Here is a 19620-nt window from a genome sequence, read left to right on the forward strand (position 1 = left end):
GCAAGAACTACTTAGGAATCATATGAAAAACGACCTAAAAAAGACCTCTGGTTCAAAGAAAAATCATAAGCGTATCAATTGTGTATCAATTCTTTCCTCTCTCCCCATGCCAGAGGAAGACTGTTAACAAAATGAGTCATCTTGTACCAGTTAGTGCAAGTAATACTCCCTAGCTTATCTTTTCCATAACTTTACATATAACATATAAATCTAGTCATTTTAAAACTTGTTTTAATGAATCATTTAAAACAGAACTACAGTTTTAGTACTTACTTATTTTACTTATGACAACTCCTACAGAGTTGAATTCCTACAGAATTTCTTCAACTTGCTGTGATTAGCTGAGAGGAGTTCTTTGTCTTCCCAGCTGGGTCTTTTACAGTTAGGTCTGAACTGTTATCTAGGACGGATTATTCTCCATGAACCATGTGCTAGAGGCCTCTTGAAAAAGTCCTGTAGTCAGGCTACTACACACAAGAGTGGCTGAGATGTAATATACAGCATGATTACTCAGCCTCTGAAAAATCCAACCATGACCTTTTAAAGCAATGCTTTACATAACTGCTTGTTCGCATTATGCAAATCTCCAATTTTACTGTATAACGCTTTAGATATGACAAATACTTCAAGATTATTGGATGGTTCCCTGTTCTCAGAAGCTGAAAACTTTGCAATGTACTTGCATGATAGCAGTGTTTTGTCTAAATGCAATTCTTATGAAAGTCAGCACAGAGGCAGCAAGTCATAATCTACATACAGTTAATTGTGCTTTTTAATTATTTAACCTAACAAGTGATACAGATTTTGAAGTATCCCAAAATGTACAGGTAAAGCATAGGCATTCAACTACAATGTAATACGCAGCCCTATAATCACTGCCACAAAATTGTTCTTATTTACTGTGTACTTACCAGATCAGTGATTTGGTCCTTGAAACCAGAACAGAAGCCATCAATAGCTTTTCTGCAAATGTTAGAGTCTACTCTTTGTCTGGAGAAGTCAGAGGGATAAAACAAACCCATTTGGTTTAGTAAAAGAGAAATCTTCTGAAAACATTCCTTTGAGTAACAGTATCAATAGAATCCAATGTTAAGTCTTTAGCAGAGCAGGCAAGTGCAGATCTTTTAGGTACTAGCAATAACCTAATTTCTCCACTGAAAAACATCAGGTGAGATATGTTATTCTTACATTTAGAAAAATATCAAATCCTTGGAGACCAGCTCCCTAAGATCACATATTAAAAAAGCATTTGTATCACAGAAATCTGACTATCGTTAAAATAACAATAGAATATCACTACTAAGAATGTCATTTCCTAAATGACAGCCTATTAGCAAAAATGCATTTATTTTGTTTTTAAAACTTTGAGTATTCAGCCACAGGAAAACTATATTTACTTGTAATCTGCTGCTATCTTCTCAAATTCAGCAAGAACAACATCCAGTTCTGTAATATCTTTAGGAAGTCTCTTCAGCCCTTTGGGACACCAAACTCGTACAGAACCTGGGTTATCAACAACTGAAACAACAGAATAAACACACACATTACACAATGCAGGTATGTGTTCTAAAATAATGTTTCTATTATGTGCCCACTGTTAAAATAACCTTCTAAAAGTTACGAATATCTTAACATGAAACTTGGAAAAGGGGGAAATATATTAATTTTTTCACTTGTCTTAGGCTGAAAAATTATAATTGATTATTCAGACTTTGAAGTGTTTTAAACAAATCCATCATGTACAATTTATTTCTCAGTTTTTCATCATTTCAACAAGAAAGCCTAGGAGCACTTTATTACACTAACTGATAAAGAACATAGCATACTTTCAATTTTAGTTGTCTGTCCTGTAAAGACTATCAGCCTGAGTTTGGACAATCTGCTTTACTCAAAGGAATCATGAGTTATTGTAACGTATCTGTATAAATTTCACATTAATACCATACATGTTTCAAAAAAGCTATATACCAATATGTTTCTTTAAGCTTTGCAATACTAGTAACTAATTTCACAAAAAGTTAAAACATATTTCTTCATATACTCCCAAATGGAAAGCTGGGTACTTGAATGTAACAGGACAAAATCCAAATGAAGCAAGAGGACATCTGAGAAACAGTTTCTCCCTCCCCCAAAATGCCACAGTCAAAGCTCCATATCTCAAAGGTCTTCAGTGCTAGCCGCTGTGGCTACTTAGTAAGGCAGGGGCACAGCTTGGAGTGTCCTGGCGGCTCCAGTCACCCAGGCCAAGGGACATACTGTAGTATATTACTGCTCTGTACCCATGAACCCAAATTTCCTTTCAGAGGAGGCCAGACTGTATGTAAGGGATAACGCATGCCTTGGCCTTACCACACTGGGGGGGTAATAGGCCAGGCCATGGATGTGAACCGCAGGGATCAGAACTCTGTGGCACACTAGCCCCTCAATTTAACCACCATTAACAGGTGTCAAGATCCAAAATAAAACTGAAACCCCCCATTTCTAGAAGCAGTATGCTGCTACATATCAGAAATTGAAACCATTGACTTATGAAAAAGCATTCATCATTAATGAGGAAAAGCTATACAGAAGTTATGAAAAGTCTACTTTACCGGAAGTGTCTAATGCACTCTTCTCTGAAGGCCACTTCTTCCTTTTCCCTGGGAATTCAGTAGTATTCCAAGCCTTCTGTAACATAAAATGCAGGTTAACTTTAAAAAATAAGAACCAGGTTCGCTCATTTAAAATTTTGAAAGATGGCAGTTAGGTAGAAGCAGGAATAACATGACCGAAATTTTAGTAACGTTTGCTTAGACCTCTCTCAACAGAATCACAGCACAGTGATTACATTGCCAAGGGACAGCAGCTGCCTGGCTGCACTGATCAACTGACATGTCAGCATTGGTCATGCAGGAGGAGGAACATTTTAAGGAGCATAATACCTCTCAGTTCAGCCTTCCTTTTACCTTGCTCTGGCCAAAAAGCTACTCCTCTCTTCTCTTCCTTTTATGCACACTACTGATTAATGAAGAATCAGGCCCTGGAAGTATTTCTGTTATTCGAGAAATCTGTACTTGGAACAACTTTCACCTTTTGGACATTCATCTTTTTTTTTTCATTCAGTTTGATGTTTTCTGAAGCACCATTCCTTGATGTCAACGCAGATGGTAGCTTAGGTTTCATTACAGTGGTCCTGGATAGTCTCAATACCTAAGCAGAGAACAATTCCAAGCTAACATTAACATTTTAAAACAATTCTCAGCAGGAAACATTTTGTCTAATCTGAGGATAAAAAGGTGTGGTCACTCCCAGTGTTAACAGTTCTCTGATCAACAGCTCCTCCTTACCTTTTCTTTCACCTATATCTGTCTCAATTCCTTCTCTACTTTGGGTGCTTCCCAGGACACCAGCAGTAATTCTACAATAGTGCTGCGTACATGCAGTTTACTGATGAAAGACTAACACTGTACTGAATTTTACAACCTGAATTTCAACAATTTCAAAGAATTTCAACATATTAAGAAAAAAAAAAGGCTTTTATGCAAACTACTGCATAGGTTCTTACATCATATGCCTACTTTCTGAAGTATGCAGATAGGTGCTCTTTCTCTGTGTGTCTGTAAGCTAAGTGGGCCAAAAACATTTTACAGTACTTACAGTCTAAGTGTGATAAAAACACTCAGATGAAAAAACACCAGTTTTGAATAATTCCAACATATATTCAAAATCAATTGTATCAATGAAAAATTCAATCCTCTCGTAAATATGTTCTAACTTCAATACTGAAGAAGTATTAGGAATTTATATTCCATTTAGTGTTTCATTCTTTAAGAACATATATTCCAGATATAAATATACTTATTTGAAATAAAAAAGAACATGTTCCACAGTAAGCAAGAGAATGGACTGCAGGACCCAGAACAGCTGGTTATTATATTACCTGCTGACACACCCAGTGTAGCTTTGAGCACTTCACTCAATACTTGGCCATCTCACAGGAATACTTTGAGGATCAGTTATTCAGGATACGATCAAGATTAAGTACTAAGGAAATGCTAAGAAACAAATGAAAGGTCTCCCCCTCCCCCCCACGTCTAAGGCAAGCGAGGCATGAACTAAGTTAAAAATAAATTGATTGATACACTCATGTGACTTTTTTCAATACCATATTCTCCTTAAAGGGCTCATCTTCTGAATCACCTGTCTTGAATTTGTAAACATCATCTTCAGACATTTTCAAGTGATGTGTTCTTTTACTAGAAAAAAAAAAAAAAGACATGTAAACCCACTACACACCTAGAAAGAATGGTCTTCAACCATATAAACAACAAAATCTTAGGTTTTGGGGAACATTTTGTAGTGCTGTGTCAGAGTCTGTTTGGGGCTCCTAAATCAACTACATAAAGAGCATATAAAGGGAACAGAATCTTTATCCCTCACCAGCAACCCTTTGGACAATTTATAAAGCCAGTACTAACTGAGCACTAAGAAAGCCACGTTGTTTAGAGGAGTGTGGAATCAGGAGAGAATTCGGGAGGAAAGGAAAGGGGGCACAAAGGAGAAACAGCCCGTGGCAGACAAAGCACACCACCCTTTTGCAGCATGAGTAACAAGCTAGCTGGTGAAGGCCAGACAGCTTGTTCCAGCTGCACAGCGGAGGAGGGAGCAATGTGGAGGTATCGCGGTCCGCCCCGACCACAAAGGGTTGCATACCGAAAAAATAATGGCTGCTCACGGACTGAGTGTTGACCTACAGTACCCCTAGCCTCATTATCCCTGATTGCCATATTAAAAAACACACCCTGTGCTGCATAATGATATGTAAATAAGGGGGGCATACCCCCAACAACTGCGCAAATGGCAATCTAGCCAATGAAGTAGGACTGCCGCACTTCCACATCCCACCTTCAGCAACTGTAAAACAGAGGATAGCTCACCAAAGTTTGGAAAGGGAAGAAAACTGGACCCCTGACCTGTTCACTGGAGACTGCTGATGAGTGACCCTCCTTCTCCCTTCCCCAAACAGGGACGCCTCTTTGGTAAGACTTGCGCCTCTGACAAACGTCAGATGTTACCCGGGGAAATATATTATTATTGAAAGCACTTAACTGTTAGTTTGAGCTCATAGAAAGAAAATTTGTAGCAGCAAGTGCATTTATCAATGGCAATTCTGAACCTGTTGTACCTGTTGCTTTAATAAATTCTTACTCTTTTCTACTTTGCAAAATTGACTCAGGGAAAGTCCTTGAACAAGGGGTTCTGGCAGACAAATGTAAATTACCCAGATAAGGAAGGGCATTCCTTCCCTCCCTTCACCTGACAAGGAGAAAACTTAGAAACAGGGTCAAAATTACTACAGAGGGGATTTTAGGAGGAATGCAGAAGGCTTCCTTGGGGTGTGTGGCAGGGGGGAAACACCTTCATACAAGCACTGTTATTGTCTTGTTATTTCATTCAGGTAAAAATTATTTCAGATTTAAATCAATCTCTTTTAACAAATAAGAAGCATTAAAAAACCCTTGCATTAAAAGGAAAATTTTTAAACCAATTAAGCTATATCTAACAAAGCAAATTAGTTTACCTATTTTTCAACATTTTCAATTTTTAAACTTTAAAGACAACAGTATTTAGAGGACTAACACCTCTCAAAGGTATTTTAAAATCCTTTCACTAGATCCAATGCAATCCTTTCATTCAAAAATGCACAGCAACTATTTAAATGTGAAAGTCAATATACTGCTTACATCAGGCAGGCCCTAAATTATTTTCCCATTTCTTTTTTAATCCCCCAATCCTGCTCTTACTTATTCTTTAGGTTTGTCATCTGGGAGGTTTTATGTTTAAAAATATCTGTTTAATAAGCAGTTAGTGAAACCTGACAAACAGAATGCTTTTCCTGTTTAACCTGAAAAATCTAAAAATTAAATTAAAGGGTGGCAATTGTTTTTTCACCAAACCTTTTTTCTGTATTTTTCCTCTGTGGATCTGACAAATGACGAAGTGACTCATTCTCTGCATGTTCTTCTCCATAAGCATCCACAGCAGTACTGTGCAAAGGGTGATCTATAAAGGAAAGAAAATAAGCTGCAGGAAAATTGTTCCCATCTGTTCAGGCAAAGACTATGGACGTAATAGCACTGCCTGCCATTCAACATTTACTTAAAATTTTTGTGGTTTGCTCACTCTTACAAATTAAGTCTTGTTAAAAATATTATTTGAAGACTAGGACAAAAGTTATTTTATAACACGCATATAGTATAAAGCTTCATAGCTTATATATTCATCTACCTGCTGTTCCTTAACAAACAGAAAGCAGAGGTGCATGAAAACTCAGCACGTACATACGCCATATAGCAAGCAAAGCATTTTGTGCTGTTTATTTAAAGTATCTCTTTTTGCTATGGCATGTATCAATCTTCTGTACCTTCATAAAGCTACTTTCTAAATTCTAACTTTTCTCTCTTTAACTGATTTTTAGCTACTGTATTGCATGCTATAAGAAGACAGTTAACAGATGCTACAGAAAGCTTGTAAAAATTGAGTTCTTGCAGATAACCACCAAAATAGCTTAAAACTCCGAGAACCTTAGTTTGCCTTCCATAGCATAGACTTCTTTTCATGCACATAGCCAAGAAAATTTAGTGTTAGTTTACATAAGCATCTTTCTTTTTATAATTTTTAATCCATACCATAAATGTGAGGAAAAAAAAGAGCTTTCCATTTTGTAGCTTTTCCCTCATGCCACTCCCCTTTGCTATGCTTTGCTTTACAGTTCACTTTTTAATACTGTTTCTGGTAGTTTCATATCTATTTCTACAATTATCTTACAAAGAGTAATAAATATCACAGCTGAGAAATAGCTCTGAGCATTTTCTTGACAATTTCTAATTGCACGGTTCTTGAAAGATTTCTCATTGCCACTGAAATACAAGATTTACAAATAAAGAGGACCTATATGCAGAAGCTCCTATTTCATCTAAATTAAGAGATTCTTCAGCACACAGATGTCTCATGGCATGAGTCCAATATGAAATATGGAAGTGGTTTTAATATTTCACCAAAACTAATATGTTCTTGTGATTTAAAACTTTCTTTTTAAGTGACACTTGAAAGTGGCAGGACAATATCCTTGTGAACATTTCAGTTTGCTATCATATACATTCTTACAATAGCAAAAGTTTCCCTTCACAATTTGCGTTATCTAACAGAGCCTAACTGAAGAAATGGAACCTTCTCTTTAAATGTAAATTCTTACAGGCTTGCAATGTCACATTGCGTAAAATTTTGGAGTTCAGACTATAAAACCTGAATAGCCAGTGTTTTTCATCAATTTTTACCTGGCACGCATTACTGCATTATTCTGGTTACTTCCTAAACAAGAAAATGTAAAACTCCAAACAAAACGTTTTCCGTCTCTCCTCCCCATAATTTCCTTGGCAAAGAAACAATACCTTTTTCTAGGTAAACGTTGAGATATTTTGCACATATGGTTAGTTCGTGAAAATCATATGTTAAGTGATATTTAAGTTAATACCAACCAAATGAATCATCAGGCTCCCCAAGTTCCTCAGTTTCCGCTACCTTCAATATCCTTGAAACATCTGGTTCGTCAGGAGGATGTAATTTCCTTTGAGGATGGGAGCTGACTTTGTATTCCTGAATGGATATTAAATCAATATCCAGTTCATCCAGCTTTTTGAGTGCAAGACACATTAAATATGACAACAAATTTCAAGAACTTTTGACCAGAAATACAGTTAACTTGGAGCAGACTGACTACTGAGCTGCAATATAAAGTATTTGGAGCATATTTACATATTTTTGCCTCAGGCTATATTTTTTCCGTAGGAGAAGTGATAGTATAAAACTGGTATATCCTGCTGTTTTTTTATTACACTGTAGCATGAGCTTTACCTTATTTTAAAAACTCAGATGTATAAGCTTAGAAATCTTATAGCAGTCCAGTAACTAGTTTCTGTGATGTCTGGCCTATTTCTTTTCAGACATTAAACAATGTTTTCTCTCATCCATATACATACATAAATTTCCACCTCTGTCCAAGTTAGTCACGTAGTGGCACCTCAAAAGTTTTGCTATGGCACTGAATACAGACACATCAAATATTTCCTCTTTAAGCTGCTCTCTTTACTTTTACACAACTATTTCCAAATTTTTGCTGGTTTGAAAACCAAGGACCCATTTTGCCTGATCAGATACTATTACCAAAAGAAAAAAAAAATACACCCCAAACCTGCAATAGTACAGATTCGAAAAGAAAGTTCTCAAATTCAGTGTGAGCAAAGCTCTGGACTAACATATGCGTATTGGCCTACAGAATCGATGCTGTAATGGTATGGCACATTTGACTTCGCTGCTTTAATCAAGTTCAAAGTAACAAAACTTACATTGAATTTATTGCTGGAATTTCTCTTCATTTTTTTCTTTGAGGACATTTTGCTATTAAATGTATACTGTTAAATATACAATTGAAGAGAAAGTTACTGAAAGAGAGTCCCCAATATAAATCCACTTTCTTTGTTTTGATACCTGCAAGGGGCAAGAGAAGGAACTATGTGTTAATTCAATGTATTTAGTGCAACTTCTTGTTTGAGTAGCCAAGCTCTTTTTGTATGGCCAGCCTGACGCTTCATACAGCATGCAAAAGCTAGTAACAAGATGTACTTACTAAAAGTCAAAGCATGGTGGTATTTATACTTTGATGTTATTTCATTTCTCGTAACTGACACCATTCAGAGCTGGCTTGGACGAGCAACCTCAAACGCAAGACAGCGCTGTTCGCGGCCTCCCACACATAACACAGCGCACTGCCGTGCCCGCAGCACGGACGCGACGGCTTGGCAAAGGTCAGCGCGGCAGCGCGCCGCATTACACGCTGTGCGTGCTCCAAGGGATGCCCAGTGCCGGGGCTTGCGTCAGGCCAGGAGAGTGCTTTTGAAGCACGCCCCCGGGTCGGTCCCGACCAGATCCCGCACGTCGGTTCCCATCGCGGGGCAGCGCCGGGACATCCAACGGGGGCTCCGCGCGAGCGAAACCGAGCCGGCAGCTGCGCTCCAGGCGCCGAGAGGAGCTCAGCGCACAGGCCCAGAGCAGCGCTCCTCCCGCCACAGCCGCGGGGCGGACACGGGGTGCCCAAGACCGCCCTTTCCCTCCGCAGCCCAGCCCAGCCCAGCCCCGCTGCCCGCCGCGCCGCGCCGCGCCGCGCTCCCCTCCCCCGCCCGCCTCGCGCCGCCCAACCGTCGCGCCGCGGGCGGCGGACACCGAAGCCCCCCGGCGCGGCGCGGCGCGGCTCCCTCGGGGGATGTCGCCGCAGGCGCCCTCGGACTCACCAGCCGGCAGCGGCGCCGCCTTCCCGCCACGATTCAAACGGGGCTGCCGGGACCGCCCACACCGCCGGCGGGGGGGGACGGGGAGGGACGGCTCTTCCTCTCGCCGCCCCCGCAGGAGGAGCCGCCCGGCGGGGCGCAGCAGGCCGCGGGAGAGGAGCGGCGACACCCGCCCTTCCTGAGAGCCCGAGCCGAGGCGGCGCCGCCTGGCGACGGGGAGGAGACGGTTGCGCGGGCGGGCGGTGCCTGGAGGCCCGTGACGTCGTAACGGTCCCGGCGCGCGGCGGCCGTTGTAACGGTGCCCGCGGGCCGGCCCCTGGCACGGCGGAGCGAGGCACGGCCTCTCTCCACGCTCGCAGGCCGCCGGGGCCGCCAAACCCGCCCTCTGGGGCCACACGGGGGAGAGGAGAGGAAAACGTCGGGCGGGTTTCCGCGGTGCCGGCCGCGCCACACCGGCACCCGTGTGGCCGCAGGGGCCTCCCCTCCAGCTGGAAGTTAGCTCGAATTACACAGGATGCTCCTTCTAGGGGCAGAGGGGGACGGCAGCTCTGTTTTCCTTAAGCAGTTTATTGCTTGGCCCAGTCTAATTCAGATGAGATCCTAGCAATCGATTGCTATGATGGAAGGTGGCATAAAGCTTATTTAGGCAGCAAACATCTTAACAGTGGTAAGTGTGGAGTTGGAACATGCTCTGCTGCTGGTACCGCTGCCTTCCTGAGCGCTGGGCTGGTTGTTTAGCTCGGGAAGTTCTCTAGGTGCTGCACTGCTCCCTCCTATGCCCGATTAAATTTGTAATTGGTTCAGGCAGCTGCTCTGGGGAGCTGAAATGGGAAAAAGCGCATGGCCGAGTTGTTGCAAAATGGTTGGGTCATATTCTAAAAATAAAGGTAGTTAGCTAGGCACTGCATGCTTCTTGGGACAGGTAGCTGTGGGCACTGTGAACTGAGCATGTGTGTGCAGGGCTTTACGTGAACACGTGCTAAGCATGGAAGAGGACACACACACTTGTCAGCTATAGCTTAAAGGCACGCCCCCATGGGACATAGTGAGTACTCATGAAGCAGTGGGCAACTTCCTAAACAGTAACTACAAAAATAATACTGTTGTTGAGCTAATTAGGAAATTGTAGACAAGCAGTGTCTAACTAGGAAAACAACTGAGTGAGATCACTTCAAAGATAATCTGCAATCTGAGGTCAAAAATACAGTAGTTACAAAAAAGATTCAAAATATACTACAAAAATATTACTTGGTATAATGGTGTGTCAAAACAAGTCAGATTAAGATTTAAAAACCATGCAGTTCCAGCTCTCTGGTATTTAAAATATAAACCAGGGTGTAGCCATTTGTCAATAGAACAAGGTCCAATTTCTAAATGGTTGAGAAGGGGAGAGAAGACTTTGCTTTTCATGCCACGACTCTCCTTTATCTACAGATAAAGTTGTTCTTCCAAAGACTTCCTCCCCCCCTCCATCCAATCTAGTAAACTAAAACACATTGAAATGTCACTTTGGAAGTGACAAGTGACTTCTCTTTATATTTCTAATTTGTTAGCTGTAGCTGGTAATCCAAGGCAACAAGCAGTAATAGAGAGTACAGCTGTGTTTTTTGTAATGATAAATAGCTCCTTCAGAATGCTTTCCAGCCAAGATTACCAGGACAAAGAAAGGTTTTTCTTTGATGGAATGGGATGTGTTAAGAACATATATCTCAGATCCAGCTCTCAAGTATCACTTGGCCATTTTGAGCTTAGCTCCACTTCAGTCTGTCTTTCCAAACAGCATACATGCATCTTCAAAAGCAAATTTTTCCCAGTCTTATTCAATCCTATAATCAGGTTCTTCCAGTAGCAAATTACTAACGTAACATAGGAACATACAAAGTTACTCAAAAGTATGAAGTCTACCCTGGCGAGGAGCAGAAGCGTTTATTTTACAGTAACATCAAGGCTGCTGTAACCATCTTCATGGTGTTTCATTGTGATGCTTCATCTACCCTGGTTAGATAAATTTGCCTATACAGTTTTTCATTCCATACCCAAACTGGAAAGCCAGATGCACAGTATTGGGGGGAGAGGGAGAGTAAAGGGAGGGAAGACTAGGCAGATGGGAGAACCCCAAAGCAGCTTAAGAGTTTGAGAAGACTACAGATTTCACTCAAAAAAAAAAAAAATTGCTTATGATGACCAATTTTTTTGTTTGTTTAAAGAATACTGATGAAACAGGCTACATATGAGAACATCCCTTTCTTACAGATATTGGCCAAGAATTAATTTATACATAAATATCAGATCAAAGCAGAAAGTTACCTTTCAAATGTAAAGTGTCAACAACCAGCATGTATCCTGTATTAAGTAGTATGTTTGTAGTAGTGAAGTTTTACAGCTTGTCGGAGTTACCAAATTACACCTCAGGTTGTTAGTCAGCAGCATCTTTCCTTGATAAAGGCACGCATCACTGAGTTGAAATGCAGAAATATTTATTTTGGTTTCCTTCATTGGTTTTGAAAATTGTTTTGGTTTTATAAAACATAGAAATAGCCAACACTAAGCAAACATTTGAATTTCAATGTAAAACTACTGCTCTAACAGTTGACTTGGATTTGTGTACCTTAATTGCACACATGTATGAAATTACGCTACAGAGTAGTGCATTACAATCACACACAAATCTTAGTGCAAACCTTGTTGTGCTTGTATTTTACATATATCCATGTTTTCAAAAAACAGCAATGAATGCTAATGCAAAAACCAACTCTGTTAAAGATAGACTTATGATGTAATAAGGCTTATTTCTGCTGATTCTCAAACAAAAGATGGACTAATAATTTTGTATTTTATCTGAGAATTTAGTTTTTATCCCTGAACAAATAGCTAACCTGCACCAACACACAATTCTGTTGGCACTTTTGAATACTTCCAATTGTTGCAAAGCATCAGGCAGAAACATTCTACCTGACCTATTTCAGTGAAGAATACTCAGTGGCTCATTAAGCACAGAAAACCTCAGGTTATGTCAGAAGCTATTCTGCTTATAGAGGATCTGGCATATTTAAAATAATGCAATTTAAATGTATGTTCATTGCAGGGGAACAAGTGGCTAGAACAGGTGCATGTTCATCTGACTGTTAGCATAGCCCAGCCTCTTGAATGGTTTTATTTTTAGATCTCTAGTTTTCTTGCCAGAGTTAGGATCCGTTCAGTTACAGGGCTGGCATCTCTCTGGAACTGTGTTAATGTAGCAAAGGCTGCATTGCTTAATTAACTGCATCCACACTCCTAGTGCAGGAAAACCAAATGCAGACTTACTCTGGAGAACTTACACGAACCAGTCTCCTTTGAGTGAAGTTCTGACTTCTACCTTACAAAAGTAAGCCTCAAAACTCCTGGCTGGGATCACAGAAGGGAGAAAGTCACTCTGATACCTTGCCCCAATTAGTATTAGGGCTAATGCAAGATGTGATACCAGCTATACAACTGTGTTTTTACAGATTAACTAATCCTTCCCCAGATGCGAGATACTTAGAGGCATTTTCAAACCTACCAAATCCTTTTGGAGTTGACAACCGCAAGATACACTGCAGACAGCAAACATGCTGGCAATAAGGAAAAAAAAAAAACCCCACAAACTTAGCTCCTTGGTTAAGGAGAGTCCCATTTTTGGCCAAGTAAATCTTAAATAACTTGCACATAGTTACCATTTATACTTAAGGCTCTTTTTGGAAATTGTAGGTCACCATAAAAACAATATGCAACACAACTTGACAGTAAGGCAGTGTTCCATTTCTTCAGTGTTCCTATGGCAAGTACCCATTATTGTACAAGTTAATGATTGCACAGTTTCCTTCCTCATGTTTGCTGTAGTCAAATTACAGATATGAAGGTCAACAGTAAACATCAGATGTGTGCCGCTTTCCTCAATCCATTCTGTTACATTTTGGCATTAGCATAGAGTTCATCTATCTGTGACTTGAAGTATTTTCGTAGTTCTGGTCTCTTTGCCTTCAGTGTTGGTGTCAGCAGGCCATTTTCAATAGAAAACATTTCTGCATGCATGGCAATGTCTTTGACCTGGAAAATAAACAGTTACTAACCAAGCTATACCCCCTTGAAAAGACAAGGTGGGGGGGAGGAAATGCTCAGACATCATAACGAAGTCCATCACATAAAAACTTCCCATATGCTAATTAAAACCAGTTTTGGAAGATCTGGATTATATTGTTATATTGTTTTGAAATGCTAATAAGAACAGAATACTTCATTCTCTAAACAGCTTACCTGTTCAAATGACTTCAAACCAGATTCTTTCCCAATCCTCACCATGTCTTCCAGAATGAGTTTTTTGAGGTCCTGTGGATACAGGAAGATAATACATTGTATATCTTGAAAAAGTTGATGCAGAATAGCTAACTATTTGGTTAGATATGTCCCACCTTGTTTTTGCATAGCTCTTCATATGAGCCTTCAGATCCCCTTTTCTTGGCCCAACTGCACAAAGTCTCTGGATCAGGTACCACAATAGCTATTAAGAAGGCCTAAAAAGAAATATTTTGTCAAGTTTGTTTTGTTGCTTTTTATTTTTAAAAATCAACTTGGGTTCCTGCCCACCTTTTACTAGTCACTTCAAAGGCAGTTCTTATCCTGCTGTAAAATCAGCAGCTTTCTACTGCTTAAAAGTTCAGTTCAAAAGCTTATGTTTAATAGACTTACACTTGTTACGACCTATGTTTCAATTTACACTTATAAAAATGTGAACATAATGTTATTTGAGTTTCCCCACATGCTGTTAGCAATTTACATATTGTCATTAATACTCAAAACTGAATTAATCTAGGTCCACTGCTCAGTCTGAAACCAAATCCAGAAACATGCAACTCTTAGTGTCCAAACTGGATTCGGAGCCAAAATATGTAACAGTGAAAAATTCTAAGATTTCAATCCCATGAAAGTTTGGGGTGGGGGGAGGGAAGAAAGGAAGGCTTTTCTGCAGCCTCCTCTTGCGCTCATTTTAAAAATTACCTGAAAAATGCTTACCTGCAGGCTCTCTCCATGAACAAACACCTGAGCAAGTGGTTCACTTCTCAGATACACATTTTCTATTTTCTCTGGTGCTATGTACTCTCCCTGGGCTAATTTAAATATGTGTTTTTTCCGGTCAATGATCTTCAGTGTACCATTCTGTTGACAGAAATAGTTTCTACTCAGAAGAGGCACTTCACACAGTAATCGGTCTATACAGCTTAAGCACTCTGTGATAGATCATGTAACACATCAGAATTAAAACGTATGAACAAGAGTTTGCTTTTACGTATTTCCACTTCAGACAGTACTGGGAAACATTTGCAAGTCATCTTCAACAGACCAGAAGTGTTACTGCTTAAATTCTGGCTTAATAGTAACTTAAAGCTGTATGGGGTGGGGGGGGAGAGAAGGCTTATTAGCAGTACCTGTTCTGAGGCTCTCTCTAGTTTACATTAGGTGGGTGCAGAGTTGGATGTGTCGACCAGTGCCTGTTTTCTTCTCACATTAGTTTTACAGGGCTCTGGCTCTAGCAGTATTTTACTTTATTATGTAATCTAACTTGTATGAAGAAACTGTCTTGGATCCTTCACATTGTTTGTTTCATATACAACAGTACCAGTTGTAAGGACTATCCTCCTCCTAAACTGATTTGTCCCTTGCCCTAATTAGTTATGTTTATTACAAAATACGTAACTTAGCAAGTGAAGTTAGCAATAATAACCACAGAAGTAGATTTCAGTTACTCAGGTTAACTTACAGGTAACCATTTCCCAATATCTCCTGTATGGAGCCAGCCATCTTTGTCCAGAGCTTCTGCTGTTTTTTCTGGATCTTTCAAATAACCATGAAATACGTTTGGCCCTTTCACGCACACCTGAAACAACACTTTGTTAATTTATGCCACTATGAAGGAAAGTTCATGATCACTATTTGCAAGGAATGCTTTCTCCAACAGATCTCAATATCCCTCATTTGATCACTAAAAAGACAAAATGCAGTTTATGCATTAATACAGAAACCTTTGTTCATATGTTTGAGACCTGACATTTTCATTATAATAAAATATAATAAAAAGCAAATGGAAGCATCTTTCAGTCCAGTAGCAGTGTTTCTACTTGCTATTTGAATAATCTGCATTTATCAAGCCATTAATATCCAAAGAAATTCTGCTGGTATCTGGAAATACTACCTCTCATAGTTAGGGAACATTTTTGATTTGGCTTTGGTAAGCAGCAGGGGCATTATTGGAAAGCTAGCTATGAAAAAAGCTGTAGATCAAGCAATCACTTGTTTGTTATCCAAAAGTAAAATAGTATAATTAATCCCTTCAGGTTTAGAACACTCGAAACTTCTCCATTTAAAAAAAAAAAAAAAAAAAAAAAACACACACACACACACACCACACACTAGAATTCCTTTAAATTGAAAGTTGTCAGGATTTGTATACCAAGTAAAAAAAACAACAACTTTTCTGGATTTAACTGGATGCAGGGAGATTAAAAGAATCAAATAACATGCTTACAAGGAATGAGAAAAGGACCACCAACAACCAGAAAAATCAAAGGTACCGAGGTGAAAGGGTTGCAAGAGAGAGTCAGGTCAGACCTGACAAGCTAAGTTAAAACAAGTAGTTAACTGTCTGTCAACAAAATAAGGAATGTGAAAATAAAGCAATCAGTCAGGAACATAAAGTAGAGTCTGAAGAATCCAGAAACGGTCCCAGATCTAAGTATTTTCTTCTCAGTATAATCCTCAAGGTTGTCAAGGTGTTGTTTCTTTTCTGAAGGTTTCTTATTCTGTTATTTAAGGACCAGCAGGACAACAGAATACCTGCTGGAAACCAGGGCACAGACATAGGCAAGATAAACAAGATGCAAGCAAACTGCGGAGATCCCCAACACACAGCTGCTGAGCATCAGGTGCCTGAATATTGCAAAAGCTCTGCACAGAGCACTCAAAACCCAAAGATTTCTAACAGTTGCACCAGTTTGAGAGTGGTTTAGCATGCTTGCCTATTATGCAATAAACAGTGGTCTGAGCAATACTACCAAGACTCTACAATAAGTCTGGAAGAATGAGATAGAAAATGCAGTTTTAAGTTTCAGCCAAATGGGTAATAAATATTGATAAAGACTGATAAAATACTAAGCCAATTATTAGTATAGGAGATTAGTGCAGTTATAAAATGAGCACAGAACTAACTAAAGAATCTTTAAACACTTATCAATTCTGAGACTAGACAAAATTAGCAATATTTAAAGACCAACTCTTGAGAAACTCACCCTAAGTATTTTCACTGCTTACCTTGGCATAAAGTACAGATCTGGTCCTGAACAGTTAATTAGAATACAAAATCCAAAAGATTTAATCAATACAAGGGAGATCAGAATATTAGTGAGGATTATGGTGCCCTTGTAGAGATGGTACCAAGCTAGTTATAAAGGAAAAGTCATGCTTTACGAACTAATAGTCATTTCTGCTATAAAACAGAGCTTATCTGGAAAGGAATGAGCAAAGGAGAGCTCTAGCTGTCCCAGTCAAATCAAAGGATGACTGATCCAATGTTTTTCATAGCTCCTATAATCACAGGATGGCAGTAGGTGATGGCTCTTCCCAACAGAGACAGCAGACATTTATCTTTATCCTGCTAACTGGCACTAACACTTCATCTTCATATGCAATTCTACTTACAAATGTATCCTTGAACATGGATAACTGGCAAGAGTGAAAAGAAAGGCCAACAGAACTGAGGAGATTGAAAGCCTCTTCTCAGAAAGGAGGACCAAAAAGTGTGTTTAACCCAGCTGAAGATAAAAACTGAAGAGCAGACAGAGGAGGAGGCAGATCTACTTTATGCAAAGGATAATGAGAGCCAGTTTACAGTTATGTGCTTCAGTGCTGTGAAATAAGTTAAAACACTTGCATTTGTTCAATCCAGAAGAGCTTGCATTGTGAAGTTAGGACTGAATGACCAAGATATGGCACCTGATAACTTTAAGGGTTTATTATATTTATTCAAATCCAAAGTAACTCCTCATTCGGCAAGCTTTCACAGTAAGTGTAAAGAAACCTTAAAAAAAAAAAAGCAGCTTTTTAAAAAAAAAATTACTTAACTATTTCTCACTATAATGATATATATTCAGTTCCTCTAGCAGACCAAACTTAAAAAGCATGTTTAAAATGTATCAAAAAACACTGATGAAGACTAAAGATGGGGTCATATGCAAGACTGAGAGGAACCTAGACATTCTTCTTCACTTGCAGCCAGCCAGCCTCCCACCTCCATTCCTGACTAGATCCTTAAGTAGTTCTGGGACTTGAACAAAGCCCAATGATTTGTAGGGGGTGAGGAGGGGTGCCTCTGGTCTCAAACAAATCATGACATTTCCCCCCCCCCCAAAAAAAAAAAGCGTTGTACATTGTTCTGTACATTGTTTGCAGTCACAAATTAGTTACTTGCTTAAGGTACTTTTTATTTATCATCCCAAAGGCTCTCAAAAGCCTATGAAAGACACCACAATTACTTTCAGGGCTTGAAACAACCATAAAATGGAAGTCTGTTCAAAGTCTATACACAAAGTGTTTATAGCTATACTTAGACAAAATATTTAAAGAGTAAGAGCATATAGCATTATATACAAAACTGGGTTCTCAAAGTACAGTCTGTAACATGCATGAATGTATGCATTCGTTTTGTGCAGAAGCATATTCACGCAGTTGCCACAAGTGAACGGCAACCTTCTTGGCAGTTTTTCCATTTGTCTTAGCACTGGTTCAGCTATTTTAAGGTACCTCACATTACCCCAGGATGCATGCTTACACATCACAAGCTGGATAGCAAGCTAGTGCATCAGTTGTTCCATAGCACCTGGGGAGGTGGGAAAGGAGGTCTGCTAGTGTTTACTGAAGGACACAGGCAGTAGGACACAGCCAGCTTCTCCGCTGAATTGAGGGTTCCAACCCCCATATGCAACACAGCATGTTCATCACATAACTGTTGATGCATAGCAACCTGTTATCCCACAGTAGACTTTTTCTTCCCTTCCAATACACTAATTTCTGGAAGATGGAAAAGTTTAGATTTAGGTAAATACAGTACATAATGTGGTACACTGCACAGAGCTGAAGACAATTAGATAAAGAGATTGTTTCCAATCTTGTATTTCTGTAAATCACTCCAGCAAATTTCTTCCACCCCCACCAACATAAAAGTTTAGTCATTAGAGCAATATACTGCTAAGTTTTCAAATCAAGTCTGTAATCATCTGTCTGTTTTGCTTCTGTAAATTGCCTACATGCAAGACAAGTCACAGATTGTTGGCTGCAGGACAATTTTACTGAACTCAGTCAGTGATTTGTTATTTCATGAACTAAAAGAAAAAACTTCCAAGATTTAAGTGGCTTGTATTGACCTTTAGAAATCACTCACCTCACCCTCTCCTTTGACAGCCAAGTAATTCATTTCTTCTACATCAACAAGCTTTATGATATTACATGGCATTGGTGCTCCAACATGACCTATTAAACAGGGAAACAGTTCAATAGCCTCAATGAGTTTTTGGCCAGGTCCTTATACCAATAAGCTGTCTACATATTTAAGTTATCCAAAAGAAGGAATACCAGTTCCTGATAATATATTATACAAATACAGTAGTTGAAATTTCTTAGTACTGAAATATGTAAATTCTCAGATATCCCCAGAACATTATCAACTTCTGAACCATGTATTCAGGCTTTTTACTGTTATGATCCTCCCTCTATTGACATACTTCAGTAGCAAAAATCTCCATATAACTTCAAATATTAAAATTATTTCAGGTAAGGAACTAGAGGTGTAACAGCTGTGAGAAATGTAAACTGCTCTGACACCAAAAAATGCCATTTAAGTTTCCAAAGCTGTATTTATACACAGCAGATCCCCATTCTCCAAGAATCACATCAACTTGCTACTATGACCTCTTCTCTTCTACATCCATTTCAACTTACAAGGACAAAGTTCATTAAAAAATTTGGATTGTTTAACACTCCTAGCTATTTAGAGGTAGGGACATCAAGAGATCTCTTCTGAACTTTTTTATTACTTCCCTGAGAAAAACACTGTCTTATGCTTTATGATAGTTATAAGGAACACTAGATGTGATCAGCATCCTGAAGTCTCAGGGACATGCAGACCATTAGACACCATACCTGCTGTCCAGTCACCAGGCAGTGACAGCGAGCATCCAGCTGTGCATTCAGTCTGTCCATAACCTTCATAGAACTAGGAAGTGAAGCCAAA

The 19620-nt window shown here is 39.4% G+C and overlaps 2 protein-coding genes across 5 annotated transcripts in view; both read right to left on the reverse strand.

Moving 5' to 3' along the window:
• The window catches only part of CENPU (centromere protein U), a 13667-nt gene extending 4148 nt beyond the window's left edge, over positions 1–9519 (reverse strand). The window contains exons 1-9 of one of the 3 annotated variants that reach the window (XM_067297972.1): positions 9327–9519; positions 8385–8526; positions 7518–7635; positions 5937–6042; positions 4145–4235; positions 3070–3189; positions 2592–2664; positions 1398–1518; positions 912–990 (exon numbers count right to left, since the gene is read on the reverse strand). In XM_067297972.1, coding sequence (XP_067154073.1) covers positions 912–990; positions 1398–1518; positions 2592–2664; positions 3070–3189; positions 4145–4235; positions 5937–6042; positions 7518–7635; positions 8385–8432 — 756 coding nt within the window. In that variant the 5' untranslated portion in view covers positions 8433–8526; positions 9327–9519. Of the gene's footprint in view, positions 1–911; positions 991–1397; positions 1519–2591; positions 2668–3069; positions 3190–4144; positions 4236–5936; positions 6043–7517; positions 7636–8384; positions 8527–8665; positions 9150–9326 lie in introns of those variants that run through there. The other 2 variants (XM_067297971.1, XM_013942135.2) reach the window with 2 other exon arrangements.
• Positions 9520–11783: 2264 nt separating this feature from the next.
• ACSL1 (acyl-CoA synthetase long chain family member 1) overlaps positions 11784–19620 on the reverse strand; it is a 46209-nt gene continuing 38372 nt past the window's right edge. For both annotated transcript variants that reach the window (XM_067297975.1, XM_067297974.1), the window contains 7 exons: positions 19530–19602; positions 18772–18860; positions 15100–15216; positions 14355–14498; positions 13754–13855; positions 13599–13670; positions 11784–13391 (listed from right to left, as the gene is read on the reverse strand). In XM_067297975.1, coding sequence (XP_067154076.1) covers positions 13251–13391; positions 13599–13670; positions 13754–13855; positions 14355–14498; positions 15100–15216; positions 18772–18860; positions 19530–19602 — 738 coding nt within the window. In that variant the 3' untranslated portion in view covers positions 11784–13250. The remainder of the gene's footprint in view (positions 13392–13598; positions 13671–13753; positions 13856–14354; positions 14499–15099; positions 15217–18771; positions 18861–19529; positions 19603–19620) is intronic.

Source organism: Apteryx mantelli, chromosome 5, assembly GCF_036417845.1.
Source record: "Apteryx mantelli isolate bAptMan1 chromosome 5, bAptMan1.hap1, whole genome shotgun sequence".
NCBI lineage: Eukaryota > Metazoa > Chordata > Aves > Apterygiformes > Apterygidae > Apteryx > Apteryx mantelli.